The sequence below is a fragment of the Hyalella azteca genome, unplaced genomic scaffold (assembly GCF_000764305.2).
Source record: "Hyalella azteca isolate HAZT.00-mixed unplaced genomic scaffold, Hazt_2.0.2 contig14269, whole genome shotgun sequence".
Classification (NCBI taxonomy): domain Eukaryota; kingdom Metazoa; phylum Arthropoda; class Malacostraca; order Amphipoda; family Hyalellidae; genus Hyalella; species Hyalella azteca.
Window position 1 is genome coordinate 45,929 of NW_025944160.1, and position 19,883 is coordinate 65,811.

General features: G+C 38.6%; 1 protein-coding gene across 5 annotated transcripts in view; it reads left to right on the top strand.

Moving 5' to 3' along the window:
- The window catches only part of LOC108665746 (cytochrome P450 2L1), a 38,729-nt gene that overhangs the window by 12,835 nt on the left and 6,011 nt on the right, over positions 1 to 19,883 (top strand). For 2 of the 5 annotated variants that reach the window (XM_047884006.1, XM_047884007.1), the window contains exons 2-4: positions 18,443 to 18,533; positions 18,956 to 19,089; positions 19,443 to 19,514. In XM_047884006.1, coding sequence (XP_047739962.1) covers positions 18,443 to 18,533; positions 18,956 to 19,089; positions 19,443 to 19,514 — 297 coding nt within the window. Of the gene's footprint in view, positions 1 to 269; positions 342 to 17,768; positions 18,210 to 18,442; positions 18,534 to 18,955; positions 19,090 to 19,442; positions 19,515 to 19,883 lie in introns of those variants that run through there. The other 3 variants (XM_018152541.2, XM_047884008.1, XM_047884009.1) reach the window with 3 other exon arrangements.

Here is a 19,883-nt window from a genome sequence, read left to right on the forward strand (position 1 = left end):
GAGATAGACGGCTGTCCTGCATCCTTCAGCGCCAAATTGTGTTGGGCAAGGCCTGCGCCGGGTTCAATTTCAATATTACTTCATTTCATGTTATATTTCCATCACAATATTGAATTCATTATTCATAAGGTACTATATGTGAAAATAACAGTTAAAAGTGTGCCTGCCATCATTCGAATTGATGAGAATGCATGCTGTATATTTTATTTGTGATTAAATTGAAAATGAATCCTAAGATTACACAACGGGCTTCCATTTACTTCCACCAGGCGTTGTTAGCAGCAACGGTGTGCACTGGCAGCACGACCGCCGTTTTGTGCTACGCAACCTACGCAACCTTGGTAAAATTGATAAGATTTATTATCTCGCAAATTTAGAATTACGTACCATATAAGAAAGAGATGAAATTCAATTCGTGAATAGAACTGCAATAATTAACTACAAACACTAATTCAATTCTCATAATGAACTACCATGTAAAATCTGAATTTGGATCCCATTTGACACGTTATCAATAATACAGGAATAAGGGGTGTAAATTTAACGAAAAAATCACTTGCACTTTCAGACATGGAGATAAATATTGAAAGGCAATTGGTAAGTCGATAATTTTTGAAGGTAGGAAGAATAGGTAGGTAGGCTCGTTAGGTTGCATTTTGGTTGCCCAATTTCTCACTTTCATTCAATCTTACCTTTCCAGTCGGAACAATGAATAACCTTGATCTGTAGGTACTACTACATTTGTCTCGACCTTTGTCGGACCTACGTTTTCTTTAAATTTGGTGTATGGATATCAGTGAACAGGTTCAATTTGCCTACACATGTGCTTTGTTGTCTCAACCTGCACAGATTCGGGATTAATTTTTAACCAAATGATGTCATTAAACATTTTAAAACTAAAATAATGCGACAAACCTGCTAGCAGCTATTATTTATAATTCAATGGCGAGAATTTCGAATTGCGTAGTTTTATTGATTGTATAGCTCAGTGGCGGACGAAGTTAAAGTTACAGTATATTCTTCTTGTTATGCGTACTGATATTAGTGAAACATTGTTTTTTCTTTAATTCAAATACATATTTATGGTTTACTCCACTACCAGGAATGGGTAAGAATCACTTAGAGGAAGCCATCAACATCGAAGCCAAGGCGCTGGTGGAAGACCTCAAGAAGTACGGCGGTGAAGCCATCAACTACCCCGACAGCTTCAGGACTGTAGCGCTCAACATCATCTGGCAGATGGTGGCTAGTGAGTCATTAATTTCTGTTTTAATCGAAATTTACCCAAACTTTTTGCAGATTCTTGGCATATGAAAGAAGTAAATAAATTTTTCGGTTCGAAAAGTAAATGACATAAGGTGAAAACTATCCATCTCTTGAGGAAGAGTATCAAATTCTGACTGCTTCTACCTTAATCACAGGACTGAGCTGAATTCATATTGATTTGCTCTCTTCCAGGTACTCGATCGGTACGATCTTCGCTCCAAAGAAGTTGAAGCAATTTATCGCATGACTAATGAATTTCGTGAAAAATTTTCCGTGTTGTCGTTATTACCCGTATTCATTCCGGCATTAGATCATCTACCTAAATCCATCAAGAATTTTTTGTTCAACGATGATATTTTTGATCGCTTTGTGGAAGAAATGAAGAATGTCGTGAACGTGAGTAGATTTTGCTGATAATAATTGATGACAGTTCAAAGTGTGTCTCTTTCGTGCCTGATATTTTGATGACTTTTACTTGGGCGAGCGCTGAAATTTGTTTTTACACTTAAGCCCTTCTGTGTGAATTAATCTAAACATGAAACGTTGAACCTGAGAATAAGAGCCCTAAATATTTATATACGTATTCGAGAACTTCAGCTCATTCTCAACTATCGCCAAAGAAGTTTTTCAATGCCTTGCTAAATAAATGGATCTTTCCTCTGATAGGTAACCGTGGACAAGCACCTGGAGGACTATGACCCCGACAACCCCCGGGACCTCATAGACGAGTACATCAAAGACATGAAGGAGAGCGAAGGAGACGACAACTCCCTCTTCAGGAGAGGAGGTAAAAGATTTCAATTTGACCCAGGGATCCAACGTTTCGTAGGCATGCATGGTTGTTTTCTCTATTTCGCATTGCCAATCGTTATTGTTTTGAAGGACCTCGACTAAGGTCTGTGTAATTTATTTTGGAGATAACCATCTCATTGAAATTTTGAGCTTCGTAACTTATCGAAATATATTACATCTCGATCTTGAGAACATTTTTTACAAGACCAGCATGCGACTTGGCTCATTCCAGCTTTGAACCAAATCGTCAACGACCTCTTTGGCGCGGGCTCTGACACCGTGAGTATCATGCTGAAGTGGGTGGCCTACCTGCTCGCCCGGTATCCAGAGTACGCAACGAAGATGCAGCAGCAAATAGACGCTGTCGTGCCCAGGGACCGCATGGTGTCGCTCGACGACAAGCCAAGGTACATATTCCATATAGGTAATGCGATTGGTGCTATTCTGCACTGCTGTCTAGTAGGGCTGGAGGACATCAGTTAAATTGAATATGCTAGATATAAATTTTGTATTTACTTAAGTTCACTAATACCTAATTTATTCCAAGGTATATCTCTCCAGTCGCAGTCCAGGTTTATTTTGTTGGAAGCTTTACAGGCAAGTTGGTTGTTACACATCTACAAAATTAATTACTAAAATTCTCAACTTGTATATCACCTATAGAAATGTACACAAATACAAATTTTGTTATTAGTTTTTTCGAATTATAGGACAATATTTTTCAATTTACTACTGGTAAATCGGAAATCAGGGTACCAATGGACATTTTTATTTCGTTAACGACGTTTCGAATGTACCAATAATTCGTTAGCAAGTTAAAAGACGCATTGAGTGAAAAAATTTGGATCGATATAGGACAAAATCGTGTAAATAGGATACTACTCAAATCAAAATGGGTTTAAAATAATGCCTACCCACGAAAACATGAAGATCAAGGCAAAAAATCAAAGCAGAAAAATTTCTACGAAAAGTCTCAAATTTCTGACAAATATCCAGTAGTTTGAAGTTGACGACTGGAGTCCTATCCTAACGGGGAGCGTCTTGCCAAAACTTTTGGATATTGACTTTTCCTGTTTTTAGTCTCATCCTTAAGCTAACATTCTGACCTATCCAATGGTACCAAAATCTTCTTCGTACGTTGATTTATGCGTTCACGACATATCCCGAAAGGGTGAGAGGCGGTGGAGTTCTTTAACATTTAGGATAGGCGGAAATTCCCGGTAGCATGCAAAAATAGCTAATCCAAACAGGATGTGTTTCAGTTATCCGCCTGCAGTCGTACGGGAAGGTTTGCGCTCCGTTGTTCATACTATCCCTGACAGATATTGAGCTCCAGTATCTTCTAGTCTTGCAACTTTGCACCCTTGAATGCCGATTTCGAGGCGCCCAGGACTTTGTCAGCTCTACTGAACAATCACATTTATTGTCACTGGAAAACTATCTCCTCCTACAGTTTTGAAGCTATAGCAATGAGAGATTTACCGTTCGATTTGTGAATAAAAGATCCAAAGATTGGTCATTCATTTTTTTTAGAATTTTGTTATATATTTTATTCTATTTAGAAACAAATGGGGCGGGGGTGAAAATCGAGAAATTTTTGAAAAATTTACAATAAATGCTCCCCCACCCACAAAAATTTGAATTTAGAAAAAATGAATGACCAATCGATAGGTATAGTCTTTACGCATCGAATAATATGCGTCTCGATGTGGCAACTTGGAAATCCTAGGATAAAATAGTTTTCTACAGTACCCCCCTTTTTAGGCCATTTTCTAAGAATTTGACGTTTTCCCTCATTTTTTTCCAAAAATTGAATAAAAGCTGTCTATTTTCCAGTTTTACATATGTGTACCAAGTAACAAAGTGATCAGTTTGTAAATGGCCGAGATAAAATCTTGGCCAGACGCTCCCCTTAATGATGTGGGCCTCAGCTATCGCGGGTAGGTTGGGATCGGGACATCGCATGACGGGACGGGACTGGTGCACTCCTCCAGCACCGCACGGGCGATGGTCTCCTTGCGGGCTTCCATCATGCAAGTGGTTCCTTTGTCCACCAGACTGAAAGTGGCCCGTGAGACGACGGCTTAATGCCGTAGTTGTGAGACCGATGTAGTCCATGTTAGGGAGACGTCTACAACCTTCTCTATTGCAAGAAAATTTATGGACTACATTGGTCTCTCGGAAAACTCCCGTTTTTTTAATTGGTTATTGTTCATTACAAGATTCTGTATTTTCTTGTTTTTATAGCAAATCAGTATATAAATTTTATCATTAAAAATTAATTTACAACGTTGTTGTGAACGATGAATTGAATACACAACCTTCTTGCAGCCAATGACTGGCTCTACCAGCACACTTGGACCGCCTTTCTAACTTCTTGCAGCCAATGAGGTTAGGTTAGGTCCGCTCAGGTTTGGGGTGAAGAAAGGAGTCCCATCAATCAATCAAGCTCGCATAGGTTAGGCCTGAAGAGGTTAGGGCCGGAGGTGGGCAGTAGTGCGCTACATGTGGCGGTCGCTACATTTTCAGTAGCGGTAGCGGTAGAGGCTACATTTAAGCAATTGTAGCGGTAGCTGTAGCACCCGCTACATTTAGAGCAAGTAGCGGTAGCGGTAGCGGCCGCTACATTTCAAAGTAGCGCTTCCCAGCTCTGGTTAGGCCAGATGAGGTTTGGCCAGATGCAGTATGGCCATGTTTACCTTTGGCAAGCTTAAGTTGTGGCTGTGGACATCCGGCGATGCGGCTTTGAGCACTTAACTTCATAGGCCGTTATGCACTCTAGCGTTCTTACCTATGGAAAGGAATATGAAGTGTGAAGTATGGCAAAGCTGGCCTCCAGCATGCGCCTCTTATCACCGATGCTAATAGGTGCGCGTGCTGGATTATAGGTGGCGTAATGACGAGTGGCACAACATCTACTTATATAGCTATTGGATTATAGATGGCGTAGATTGATGGGTCAAGATCTATAAAACTAGAAAGTGATGTGATTAGTGCCCAATATCCATCGATGATTCGTCGACGATTTAAAGATTTTAATCATCGGCGGTGCGTTGCTGGTTAATCTCTTGTAAATCACCAATAACCGTTCGCTCAATTTGTGGAATTAGCTGCGGGTTATTTGAGTTCAAAAAGAAAGCATGACATCGTCCTGTGTGCTTGGCTTTTACGATTCCGATGTAAGTAAAATTTTCGAAAATTCGGCTAGTCATAGGTAGGTACAAATAAAACTGATAGAGTAAGAAGCATGGCGTTCATCAATTTTCTACAGGGTACGTATCAGCCACTGGGTACGCCTGAAGCCACCGGGTACGTATCAGACCGCCTCTGACATAAAGTGTCCAAAGGAACTATAAAAAAGGAAGTGTCCAATTTTCACAATAATCCCATTAAAAAAATATCAATTGCCCGAATTTGGTTCGAATTTTTCATTTACACAACTTGCTGTGTTTGAAATGTTGCGATCAATTGGGTCACATTCATGGTATCATTTGGCATAAATTGTATTGATCGATCAAGCATATTTCTGTATATTTATAATTTTCATAAGTTACTGCATTTATCTCGAGGAACGTTGGCGTAGTGGATAACGTACTGGAGTTTTTTTAGTGCACGCTTTAATTTAATTCAGGAGTGTGCACGTTCATACCTGATCACGCGTTGCTGCTGTTGAAATATGTGCACGAAATATATGGCCTGCTTGAAATATGCGCTTCTAGGTTGCTTTGCCAGTCAAAATCTTTGGTAATTCCGTCAGATAATTTGTCTTGAGTTAAAGTTTACATCTCATAGCAAGTGGTTTCCGTATCCTCCCTATGCAGGAAATAATAGATTACGATAGAGAAAAGTATTGACACCGGTTGGTGGAAGTATTTCACGTTTCAGATTTCAAGCAAAATCATAGAGCGTTAACAATTCTATATTTTGTACATTGCTCATTTCGCTCACGAAAGTTAATATCGAGCTCTTCACAATCTTTTCTTTTCCATGAAAGATCTAATGCTTAGCGAAGGAACTTCGAATTTTATCATGCATTCGCCCATAGCCGTTTAATTAATATCGACTCCGAACAAAAGTGCATTATGGATAAACCAAATTTTCTCGCAGCGGACGTTCAATCAAGCAAAGCAACATGTTCAGATAAATTGTGTGTAATGCAATGCCAATCTAATTATCATTGTAGTGGCATTTACTACTCTGAGAAATTAATAACTGCAATCATTTTATAACTAAGCCTTTCAAAAAGATACATGTGCTAAGACCTCTGCGATGGCTCAACGGTAGATGCTTCGCTTCACACGCATGAGCAGATACCAACAGACAGGGTTCGATACCAGCAGACAGGGACTACTTTTTAATTTGAGTTCTCACGAAGTTTGTAGGATGATAAGTTCCTGCTGCTTTTTCGATATTTTGCTCGAACTGTCATGTTTGATGTGTATACGTAATCCTGGGAATGTATGGTCGTAGGAAGCAATGATGGTAAATGTTTAGTATCGGCTCAGAAAATAACCAGAAATACTTTACCGCTTTCATGTTATAAGCAGACGTCGATGGCTCATCAATGCCTCATCGGTGCCAATGGTTTGTTTCTGGTGGAAGATGAATTTTTCGGCATGGATGCCATTGGCAGGTATTAGGTGGAACATACACCGGATACGTCATCGGTGCTCCACCTACAGCCACCAATAATCATCAGTGCTCGACCAATAATTTTCATTTAGCATGATTCTCTATTGATTTGATGGATACTTTCTTGATAACATAATATTTGCAACAACTGAAGTCATATCCACACGCATACGAATTTGAAACCAACCTTGAGTAATGACACCTCATTTCCCATATCTAGCTTGCCATTGGTAGAAGCTTTCACCGTTGAAGCTTTGCGGTACGCGTCCATGTTTGTGTACAACATTCAGAGGTCAACTCATCGAGATGCAACCATCAACGGCTACTTCATCCCTAAGGTTAGTAGCCCAAGAGAGACTTGGATATTATCACATCAAAACATTAATTTAACAGTTTAATAACCATCCTTCTCACTGGAAAATGCCGTGTCTTGCAGTAATCCGTTGATCTTTCTGAAAAGTCTTCATTGTCAGATTTGACTACTTCAAGTCGGCGTCCTTCAAGCCACATCGTTGCAAACAATTACAATTTCGTTCATATATTTTACAAATTCGTCTACCTTCTACCTGAGTATTTAAGTTCAGTAGCAGACTCCTAAGTGGTTATCCAAATTTTAAAAGTTGGGTAACGAATAGGCTTCCGCCTAAAAGTCGCTACACTCAGGTAGGAGTTCATTTGGGTCTGCTTCGACACTTGAACGAAATCAGGGTCTAATCATAAACTCCTTTCCGATTTTATAGCGTCCTGAGCGTAAAACAAAAGTATATCAGAGCCGATTCATGGAGCTTGCAAACTGCTAAGAGGCTGCAATTCAAGCCGCAACTGAAGTGGACGTAGAACGACTGATTACCGTGCTCTACGAATGCAGGGACTACTTAAATTCCAGTTTATTCTTTCAAGTTATACAAATAAACGTGTAACGTTTTTTGATAAAATTTGACAGCATCATTTAGCAATTACCTTTCTGGCTAAACTAAATTCTTCCCAAAAACTTGGGTGTTACGTGCACTTGGTCCGGATGAACGTGAAGCTGTCTCGATCTCACGATTTTAAGCTGCTAACTCAGCGCATTGTGAAAAGAACGTCTGAATGCAAGTTCGTTATGTCCCTAATCATATTGGCTGCATTTATTCCGACACCTTACAAAAGATACCAATTTTAACACGTTTTTCTTAGCTTAGCTTCGCGTTTGTTTGTTTGTTTGTTTGTTTGTTGTTAACATTGAGAACGAAAATTAGCCCACTTCTGATTGTTCTAGAGATCTGAAATTCGGCATGCAGGCTATTTTCGCCTAACAATTTCAGATATAATCATAAAAACTAGTAATTAGAGACCGAAATTAGTTTAATTGAGTAAAGTATATATATGGTAAATATATAGTATATATATAGTATGACGTGCGGGCGCTGACGTTATAGACGAGCAGGCGCTGACGCTGCGTATCATCGATACGTACGTCAAGTCATACTTAATCAAGTCTTAATCATTTTTCTTGTGGACTAAAAAGTAGAAAATAAAATACTTAAAAAAACTTTTTAAAAAAACACATTTTTCTTGTGGACTAAAAAGTAGAAAATAAATTATGGTTTGCCCCAAAAAAACGTGGGTCGGGCTGTACGTTCACCATCAAATTTCCAAAATTTAAGTGTTGTGTGCTTTTCGCTTTAATCATAAATCTGCCCGACACACGTTTTTTTGGGGCAAACCATAATTTATTTTCTACTTTTTAGTCCACAAGAAAAACGTGTTTTTTTAAAAAGTTTTTTTAAGTATTTTTTTTTAAATTGGATTTCAGGGCACTATGATTCAGGTCGGCAACTATTCTATTCACCGCAACCCGCGGTACTGGGACGACCCCCACAAGTTCTACCCTGAACGATTCCTGGACGACAGCGCCACCAAGTACACTGCTCCAAACATCGGCTTCTTCGCCTTCGGTTCAGGTGAGGATTTGTAGCCTTCGAAATTAATTCTATAATACAGGTGTGTAAAAACTTTCAAAATTCAGATTTGTTTACACTAGCGAGACGATGAATTCTACGTTTGATGATCGGGACAACTAGCCTGCAAAAGATTGGTTGGAATTGGATTCTGTGGTAACGCGTGCAAGTTTCATGACAAAAACTGCCGACTACACATTCATACATTCATGGAACCGATGAATCAGGTGTCCCAAAAAATATTTTCGTTGTTGCCGCTCTACAACTGAAATAATTCTAGAAGTTTTCTATTCAAGAAAAGTTTTACAACAACCTTTCGAAATTTCATTGATGTTCCCCATTTGTTACTTTGGATCTTTAAATAATGAAATTATTTGAACTAAGCAAAGTGCATCCGCCAGGTCGACGTCCGTGCGCTGGGGAGCTGCTGGCCCGCATGGAGCTGTTCCTCTTCACTGCCGCCATCATCCAGCACTTCGACGTCATTCCTCCAAAGGGCGTGGTCCTCAGCCAAAAAGACATAGTGAATTTGGGAGGTCTTCGCACGCCGGCAGACAACAAGCTAATCTACAGACCAAGAAACTAACATTTCACAAACCTCTGCCAAACCCCACATGGTTAGGTACAGACATCGCGATAATTGAATCGGCCGAGAAAAAAATTAGCATTTAAGAAAAAATTGACAACTCTATCGTCTCTGTATAAAGTTATACATTGTGTAAAACTGTGGTCGCAAATTTAATATAGCGCGAATTTTTCCAGCTCCAATGAATAAATCTAGAAAATCGTATTGTAGAATATTTCTTTCAATACCACTCAATTACGCGCCATGCAGAGGCTCGTACTATATTAGTGGGCACTCGATACTGAGTGAATGAAACGTTCCAATTCAGAAGCTTATTGGCATCTAAATAAAGCATAATCGACGTAACGTTCAAAGTGAAAAATGTGGTAAGAGCCGCTTTAGTGTTGCTGTACGTGGAGACCTTGTTTGATTATGTTATTTTGAACAGGTTTCGATTACGTATTAATTTTATTAAACATGTTTTGATTATTAATTAGATTTAACAGATTTTCTGCAGGTTTTTGCAGACAATGTGCGCGTTTTCAATGCGACGTTATGTGTGAGATAGTTTTATAAAAAATTGGAACCGTGTTGGGTACGGTCGGTAACTCTCGGTCGACAGAGCAACTATTGTTGCTCTGTCGGTAATTATGTTATCATGTTTGATTACACAAAGAATAGTTTTTATGTGGTGGAATATAGGTGTTCTAGCAAGAAACGTTCGTAAATTCTTCATGCGCTGTCTATTAAATTGTGTCTTGACCTCAGGAGGCTTTTATTCCCGTAAACAATTCACGTAAACCTGGTACTCCAAACAATGCTCCTCAAATTCATATAATGAGCTTATCTCTCCAATGTTCCTCAGTGAAAATGCATAACGTAAATTTTTTAATAGAAGTATGCCACGCAAGCTTCTCACAAAACCGAAAAAAATGTAAATGTTGTTCGCATATTTTCTAATCCGAGGCACAGTACAAAAAATGCTAATACTTCTTTAAACTATTGTTACTTTGTATATAAGATGGTCAATGACTCGTCATAATCGGAAGGGAAGTTGATGAATGGTAGATGTTTATTTAAGTTTGGTATCTTTAAGTTCATGACCAACTTCTGCGGCAATCTGACATAGAATTCAAGTCTGAGTTGCTAAGGTCTAAGGGTCTAAAACATATCCATTGTCAGCAGATGCCTAGGTTGGGCTATCAATTGCCATGTATCTATTATTATATTTTATTTTTATTCTCAGTTGCGGTCTCAGCATACCCTAATTCTCAAAAAAGACTTATTGGTCACTTTTCGTAGTTGGCCAGAAATTTATTAAAATCCCCTTGCTTTTTTAATATTCCAAATAATAAAAAAATAATAATTTAAACAAATTGAATCAGGCTGCATTTGCCAGTTGAAGAATCGTAACAGCTGTTTCTACAATTAATTTTGAAGTACAACCCTGCGTTGGCGGTTCAGTCATCAGTGTATTGCGTGCACTTCCTGAGTGTGGTTGTGTAGGAATAAGCCCGCTCGTTGGCTCTTACTGATGTCTGTGACCCGTGCAGTGTTGTTGGAGACTGCGTTGTGTCGTGGCCTTGGATTGCACTTAGCCGCATTGAGATAGATTTGCTTATCATGCTACGTGCTGCATGCAAAAATCGTCATAAATGACGGACCGGCAATGGTGAATTAAGAATTTAAGATTATATCCGCTCCTTGAAAATATGTCACCGATTTTATTTTCCCGATTGCAAGTTTTATAATTTATGAACCGCAACTAATATCACATTGACTTTTTAAGTGAGCGTCTGCGGGATAGATTTTTTGTTAGTGAAAATCTTTCCAACTCTCATGAACTGAGTGGACGAAAAACTTCATAGCCCGCGCACCATATTGCGCATGGCGCCACCTTCCTAGGACTAATGGCCGCCACGTGGCGCGCAATTCAAATAAGTAAGTTCCCGCGCCGCACCCTGTACTAACATAATTCAGATATGTTTACGCTAGCGAGACGACGAATTCTACGTTTGCTGATCTGGACGACTAGCGCAGAAAAAATTTGTTCGAATCTGATTCTGCGATAACGCGTGCAAGTTTCATGCCAAAAACTGTCGACTTTTAACACCTTTTTACATTTATGGGACCGATGAATTATATTATGAAGCCAAAAATGAGGTTTATAAGCAACTTTACAACTGAAATAATTCTAGAAGTTTTCAATTCGAAAACAGTTTCACCACAACCTATTCGAAATTTCATTGATGTTTTCCATCTGTTACTTTTAAAGTTTAAATAATAGAATTATTTGAACTAAGCAAATGCATCCGCCAGGACGACGTCAGTGCGCTGGTGAGCTGCTGGCCCGCATGGAGTTGTTCCTCTTCACCGCCGCCATCATCCAGAACTTTGACGTCATTCCTCCAAAAGGCGCGGTCTTCAGCCAAAAAGATATACTGAATTTGGGAGGTTTGCGCATGCCGGCAGACAACAAGCTAATCTACAAACCAAGAAACTAACATTTACACAAACCTCTGCCCAACCCCACATTTTTGGGTACAGACATCGCGATAACTGAATCGGTCGAGAGAAATTAAGCATTTAAGAAAAAAATTGACAAATCGTCTCTGTATAGTTACTCAATGTAAAAATTGTGGTCGAAAATTTAAAGAAGCACTTAACACTGGTTGAATAAAATATTTCAATTCAGAAGCCTATTGGCATCTAAATAAAGCTTAATCGACGAAATGTTCGAGCTGAAAAATGTGCTAAGAGCTGCTTCAGGGTTGTTTAATTTCCTTGCTTCAGATTCCTAGGTTGATTATGTTATATATAACAGGTTTCGATTATTATCTTGATTAAAATGTTTTGATTATTAATTAGATTCAAGAGGTTCTGATTATTAATTAGATTCAACAGGTTTTTTGCAGGTTTTTGCGTAGAAGGTGCGCCTTTTTCAGTGCGACGCATATATGTGAGATAGTTTTAGAAAGAATCGGAATCCTGTTGGGTACGGTCGGTAATTATATTATCATGTTTGATTACACAGAGAATAGTTTTTATGTGGTGGGTTATTGGTGTAATAATAACATACGTTCATGACTTTATCGTGGCGCTGTTTATTAAATTGTGTCTTGACCTCAGGGGGCTTTTATTTCCGTGAACAGTTCATGCAAACCTGGTGGACCCCGAACAATGCGCATCAGATCCCTATAATCAACTTACCTTACCAATGTTCGTCCGTGAAAATTCATCGTAAATTTTTTAATAGAAGTATGACACGCAAGCGTCTCACAGAACAGGAGAAATCCTAACTGTTGTTCGCTTTATTTCTAATCCGAGGCACAGTACAAAAAAAAGTTGATACTACTTTATTTGTTACTTTGGAAATAACATATATTGTCAGTTAGTCGAATTCGGAAGAGAAGTTGATGACTGATGAATGTCTATTTAAGTTAGGTATAGTTAGGTTTATGACCAACTTCTGCGGCAATCTGAAATAAAATTCAAGTCTGAGTTGCTATGTACTAAAACATATCCATTGCCAGCAGATGCTGAGGCTGAGCTATCAATTACCTTCTATCTGTTATCATTATATTTATGTTATTCTCATTTGCGGTCTCAGCATATCCTAGTTCTCAAAGAAGACTGATTGATCTCTTATCGTAGTCTGCAACAAATTTATTAAAATCCCCTTGCCTTTTTAATATTTCAAATCATTCATCAAAAAAACCATTTAAACAAATTTAATCGGGCTGCATTTGCCAGTTGAAGAATCGTAACAGCTGTTTCTAGAATTAATTTTGAAATACAACCCTGCTTTGGCGGTTCAGTCATCAGTGTATTGCGTGCACTTCCTGAGTGTGGTTGTGTAGGAATAAGCCCGCTCGTTGGCTCTTATATACTGATGTCTGTGACCCGTGCAGTGTTGTTGTAGACTGCGGTGTATCTTTATGGCCTTGGATTGCCCTGAGCCGCAATTCAGGTAGATTTGCTTATCATGCTACGTGCTGCATGCAAGAATAGTCATAAATGACACACGTGCAATGGCAAATTAACAATTTGAAATTATATCCGCTCATTGAAAACATGTCACCGATTTTATTTTCCCGACTGCATGTTTATAATTTATGAACCGCAACTAATATCACATTGACTTTTAAGTGAGCGTCTGCGGGATAGATTTTTTGTTAGGAAAAATCTTTCCAACTCTCAATCATCTCGAAACAAATTCTTTTACGCATGATAATTCGTCTTATTACGCATTCTCCGCAAAGAATCTTGTGCCATCATCAACATGTTTATCGCATATTGGGTAGAAGCTGTGTTCACTTTACTACAACGACGGAAATACTCGAAATTTTATTGAACTTAATTGATATCAGTAGTCTAATATTTAGAACAATCATAAGTTCCCATTAATTTAACGATGAAAAATCGTTAAAAGGAATAAGAAAGAACTTTATCAACATGTACAAACATTCATCATCGAACAACAACATGAACCGTACAGGAGCCTTGGGCCTCTTGAGTCGCTGCCTCGGATTGTTAAGAGTTAAGCAAATAAGCAACCCAGAGCTAAGCTTGCACATACGTACGCAATTATGTACGTCCCTCTTCAGTAGTGGGTGACATGTCAAACTTCCCACGTACTTCACACCTGAACTAAACAAAATAATGCCTGAAATATTTAGCAATGACTAAAATCTGCATTTCATTGCTGTGGCATAATAAACACTGCTGAATATAAAAATTTCAGCATAATATGGAATTACTCAGCATTTGAGCGCTAATATTGAAAGGACGTTAAAACATTTATATGTAGATATTTTATCAAATCAGAATGAAATTAATCAACTTAAATTTATGCTATAAAATGAACCGATAAAAACATAAAACTTAGCCAAATGTTAACTGATCGTATCTTGTAGCTTCTAGAGTTCGGGAGATTCTGTAGGCTCTGGAAAAATTTTTTTTTTAATGACTGGTGTTGATAGATTTGGAAAAGGAATTAATAGTACACCCATAACACATCTAGGTGGTCCTTCAGGTACTGGCTTTCAGTACTTTGAAGCTGAAAATTTCAAACCTCCGCTGCCTTGCGGCTACACCCACATAAGGAAAGGCTTCAGGAGAAAACATCGGCGAAAAAATCCGGAGTTGGAGTCCCTAAGTCGGCTGGCTGTCAACTAAGACGTCCTCCCGTGAACTCCTGCAGTTAAGTCGGCTCCAAATGAAATGCTTGTATTCTCTTGGACGCAGTCGGAACGACTGAGGAGGAGATCCTGTTGTTTGGGCAGCGCATGATCTCCATGCTGCCGCCCAGGGGCCGCATTATCAAAACTTCGTAACTTTTTGTACTTCCGACAAAAAAGTTACGTGTTACGTAAGTATACCCTAATTTTGGCATTATCAAAACATTCGTACGTAAGACTTAGCTAAAAGCGTACTATCAAAACCATCTGGCCAACTGACCAATCAGAGGCTTTGGATTTGTTTACATTCTGTGAACTTCGATGGCGGGAATCGATGCCTTCGATGGTATCGACTATCGAATGCTGTCTGTCGGTATTGCTCCTTGTTGGCCCAGAAAAAGCCGTTCTAAAATAGTTGTGAACTCTTTTTTATTAACAGCGTGAGTTGAAGAAGAAATCTGTGTACGGAGCTAAAAATTATGGTTAGCAAAGATATAAAGTACGTACCGACTAGAAGGAATGAATGAATTGAATTGTTGAAAAATGAATGAAAACATTTTTGAAAAAATGAATTGAATTTTTTCCCAATAGCACTGCTTAGCACGATCACATATTTTGATCGTGCAAATGTTGCACGATCAAGTAGTGGAGCCATCACAAGTAGAGCCATCATTCTATGCGTGTATAATCCGCGCTGTCTGATTATTGACAAAATTCTATCACAAATCACGGTGTTGCTACTTGCTAGTAAATCAATAGTTTCCTATTGCTTCAGCAGACACTCTAAACTTGTGTGGAACTCCACTTACGACATCTCCGAGCAGGCGTACAGTTACGTTACGTATCTTCCCGCGCAAATGTTTTGATAATACCACCTCTAGAGTTACGTCATCAAGTCAGCACTTACGCCTCTCGTAAGTCGATTTTGCGTTCTTACGAACTTTTGATAATACGGCCCCAGGCCTGCGATCTGGAAAGGTCGTTTCTCTCTCACTACTGTGAGAGCACAACGGTATTATAAGTCCCCGCTCAATTGGCGCAGAGTTGACGCCACGGGCTGTCTCGATCGACAGTGGGAGAGATGATAGTCCGACATTCGCAGATGGAGTCTCCATCACTTCGAATCTCAAGTTGGAACGTGCGTACGATGCGCACCTATCCGATGCATATATGCTGTTGAAGAACGCTTTCGATAAGGGATATACTAAATTTGAAATCATTTATTTAATTTCCGGCGGCAATGGCAATGATGATCAATATCTTGAAAACTTACCTAAAAGACGTCAACAAAAATGTGCAATCGTATGTTTTTAAAATACGGCTCCTGTACCTGATCCCAGTGAAATAGATACTAGGAACAAGAATTTGTTCATTTTTGATATTACTACGGAAAAGAATCAAAATCCTGCTGATAGTTTTTACACCAGTGGAAGATATAATAACTGTAGTTCAATTTACTCATCCCAAAACTATCACATATTGTCAAGACAAACCATTAGAACGAATTGAAATTTACTAATTCTATTCGAGTTACCTTTCACCGATATGAAGAATATTCACAGTTATTACATTGCTTGTGATATGCCCTATGCTGAGTTTCAAGAACTGTGTAATGGAACGGATGAAGTGCCTTATAGCTTTGTGTTGATAAATAAGGATGAGCACCCTGGTTGTGGAAAGTATTTCAAAAATTTAAATCAATTACACATCCCAAAGAAGTATTGTAAATCAAAACACTCACTCAAGTTCTCGGTTAAAAGAGTGCATGGTCGACCGTGGGTAAATGATTGTTTACAAAAATTTGATGGTCAAGATTCGGAGTAAGATTGTGGGTAAATGGTCAGGTTTTTGGTCGGAAGAAAGTGCTCAAATTTTTGATGGCCAATATTCGAAATAAAATTGTGGGTACATGACCACTTTTTATTCATGGGTAACTGGTAAATTTTTATAGTCAAGATTCGGGGTAAGATTGTGGGTAAATGATCGGCAACCTATGATTTAAGGCAAGCCGATTATGCAAACTGTTGTCATAGGCTCACTTTCTATACTACTACAATGATGACTACAATACAATGGTCGTTTAATGAGCACCGCTTAAACGACCTTTAAACAATATTTGATCCTTAGCAGTTATATCCAAAATATTCCAGTATTAAAGTTCAGTAAACATGTCCAATTTTATCGTTTAAATATATAACTGTTTGCCAGAAAACAAATTATGACTTCAACTATTAGTCAACTCATTAGAGATAACAAAAAACAAATTCATTATGTCACAATATATTTTTCCCTTATAACCTGTTAAATTTCACCTGCTCACACCAATTTATCGCGCAGTGCTGAAACAGATCACAGCGACATGATCGGCGCGGGCTTGGACACGGTGTACATGTTGAAGTGGATGGCCTACCTGCTCGCCCGGTATCCAGAGTACGCAACGAGGATGCAGCAGCAAATAGACGCTGTCGTGCCCAGGGACCGCAGGGTGAAAAGATATACCGTGGGACAGCAACTTCGTTCTGATATTTTTCGCCTATTACTTACGTGCTTAGTGTGAAAAGAGAGGATTTCTGTGAGAGAGAATTTATTAATCGACCGCATCTGCCCAAAATCGAACATTTGAAAACGGACCCGGTTTTGTTCAAGTATTCAATTTATAGCGCTTTCGACCGTCGATATAAAAATGCTAGTATCGAGTATCAAAAACATTCCCGATGTTATCTTTCCTTCTAACATCGGGAGTAGCAGTATTAATATTAGCCACAAGCATGTAATATCATTTTGAATTTAATAATACTTTATGACAAAATAATTTGAGAAAATAGTTGGTGTACTGTTTGATTGAAATTGGTCCGTTTGGAGCAACGCGACGCTCATTCTTCAATTTTCTCAAGGCAAAAAATACTACTCAAACAAAAACTATATCGTTCATTGCCCAAGGGCTCATGTGTACCATCAGTGTCGTACGGTACCATATAGTTTAGGAATCACTGCTTTAAAATTTAAACTATTCAGCAGGCGATATTTTACTGATACATTAGCGGTTCTCCCTTCGTCCCACACCTATCTTTTTGACTCGCTCAAGACTGGCCATATATGGTAAATAAATTCGGTGGTTGTTCTGCGTGATTCTCGCATGACTTCATCATGTTTCTATCTCGCAGATAGCCTATCAGGCAGTAAACACTCCACTGAATGAGACTGCCAGCATAAACAAGTTATCGGGCCTCATGAGTTTTACCAAATAAGTCGTGATTCGTTCAATTATAGCTGTTTTTATCTTGAATTCTTCAAACTTGCACATGATAAAAGGTTTATCTAGACCTCAGATTGTTCATTGCTAATGTCTCAGGTTCTGGACTCTAACGCAGCACTCGCTTCTGATGTTGCACTGCAACAGGCGGTAACGTTTGTAACGTTGCTCTGTGCTTCAGAAAATTGTGTTTCTAAGTGTTTCAATCATTTGCATTGCTTTCCAAGCCATCTTATGGTTAATCTGCTAGGTCTAAATCCCGATTCTAAAGAATACTCTTATCAACATTGTAAAATGTCATGAAATAACTAGAAGAGCAAATGAAATTGACGCAATCATTCTGTGGTATAAGTAATGTTTTAAATGATTTCAAGCAATATATGACTTCTCGCTAATTTTTAACAAAGCGACAGTTAGATCATATATTCATTTCTTTAAATACAAATTGATAGAAGAATACTAAATTTATCAGAGATATTGCAGGATATAAGACGAGATGTGGGTGGAGATTGTGTTGTTGTTTGTGTTGGTGTTGGTGTACGCGGTACTGAGGGACAGGCGCCCTCGCAACTGCCCGCCTGGTGAGTTTTTCAGCGGAAATTCACTTGGTGATTGATGAATATTTATAAAACTAAAATTTTATTAGAAAAAACTTACTTTATGTCTGCTATTCGTCTAATTGTTTATTACAATGGTCAGGTAAGTTCCTGGACTTCATCATTTATTTGAAATGAATGCAATGAATTATTCAAGTGCTCTAAGAGTACCCTTTGATATGTGAGGCTGATAACTACGATAGAAACTAATATTGCAGGTCCGGCGGAGATCCCATTTTTTGGACGACTGCCATTTTTCGATGAAGAAACGGGCGAAAATCTACGAAAAAACTACGGTAATATTGTCATGTTAGTATCAAAATTTTTTTTTATACTCGCATAGTGATCATGGGATAATCGTTAATCATAATGACATCATTATCATAGAGATTAAATTTACGCCAGTAATGTTACCGACTCATGAGAGGGCAATAAATATGACTGGAATAAAGCATGAGTTTGCAAATCACGTAAGATTGAAGGTATTGCTCTAGTAAATCCTAAACGGGCCGAAATTCTCATAGGCCCATGTGTTTGTCTAGCGAGCTAAACTAAACTTTTAATAATCAATGTAAGTGCAAATAAGAATAGAATACTTTTATTTTAAATCTTTTTGATGGTAATTCTACGGTTCTCATAAAGTCAGCATTCGAGAATCTGAAAACTGATTGTCCGGATTCCATACTGCAAATATTCGTCATATCTTCATCATGTATTCCTCAACCTCGCAGGTATCGCACTGGGACTATACGCTCGGTGTTCCTGTTCGACTACGACACCGCCAAGGAGGCCATGGCACGACTGGAGTTCGCCGACCGCCCAGATTTCTTCACCACTTTCAGCTTGGACGATCAAAAACTTGGAGGTGAACACGATAGATAACTTAGCTCGTATAGCTTTACTTAATATTATATTTTTGTGTTCGTCTGAAATTTTCATTCCCAACATTCGCTTGTCGGTTCCCTAAATAAGCACTGAGTAACAGAGACCTTGGAGATTGACGGCTGAAATGCATCCTGCTTCAGCGCCGATTTGTTGCGGCAAGACCTTCGACGGGTTCGATTTCAATATACTTCATTTCATGTTATATTTTCATCGCAAATGTTTAGTTCCATTTATGTTAAGATATTATAGGTGAAAGCAACATTTAAAAGTCTCATTCGAATTGATGTAAATGCATGCTAGATACTTTAATGGGCTGCTATTTACTTCCACCAGGTGTTATTAGCAGCAACGGTGTGCACTGGCAGCACGACCGCCGTTTTGTGCTACGCAACCTGCGCAACCTTGGTAAAATTTATAAGATTTATTATCTCACAAATTTAGAGCACAGTACCATATACGAAATAGATGGAATTCAATTCATGAATAGAACTGCAATAATTAACTACAAACTCTAATTCAATTCTCATACTGAACTACCATGTAAAATCTGAATTCGGGTCTCATTTGAAACGTTATCAATAGTACAGGAATAAAGGGTGTAAATTTAAGGAAAAAATCACTTGCACTTTGAGAAATGGAGATAATTTTTGGAAGATATTTGGTAAGGCGATAATTTTTGTGCGCAGGAAGAATAGGTAGGTAGGCTCGATATAGGTTGCGTTTGGTTGTCCAATTTCTCACTTTCATTCAATCTTACCTTCCCAGTCGGAGCAG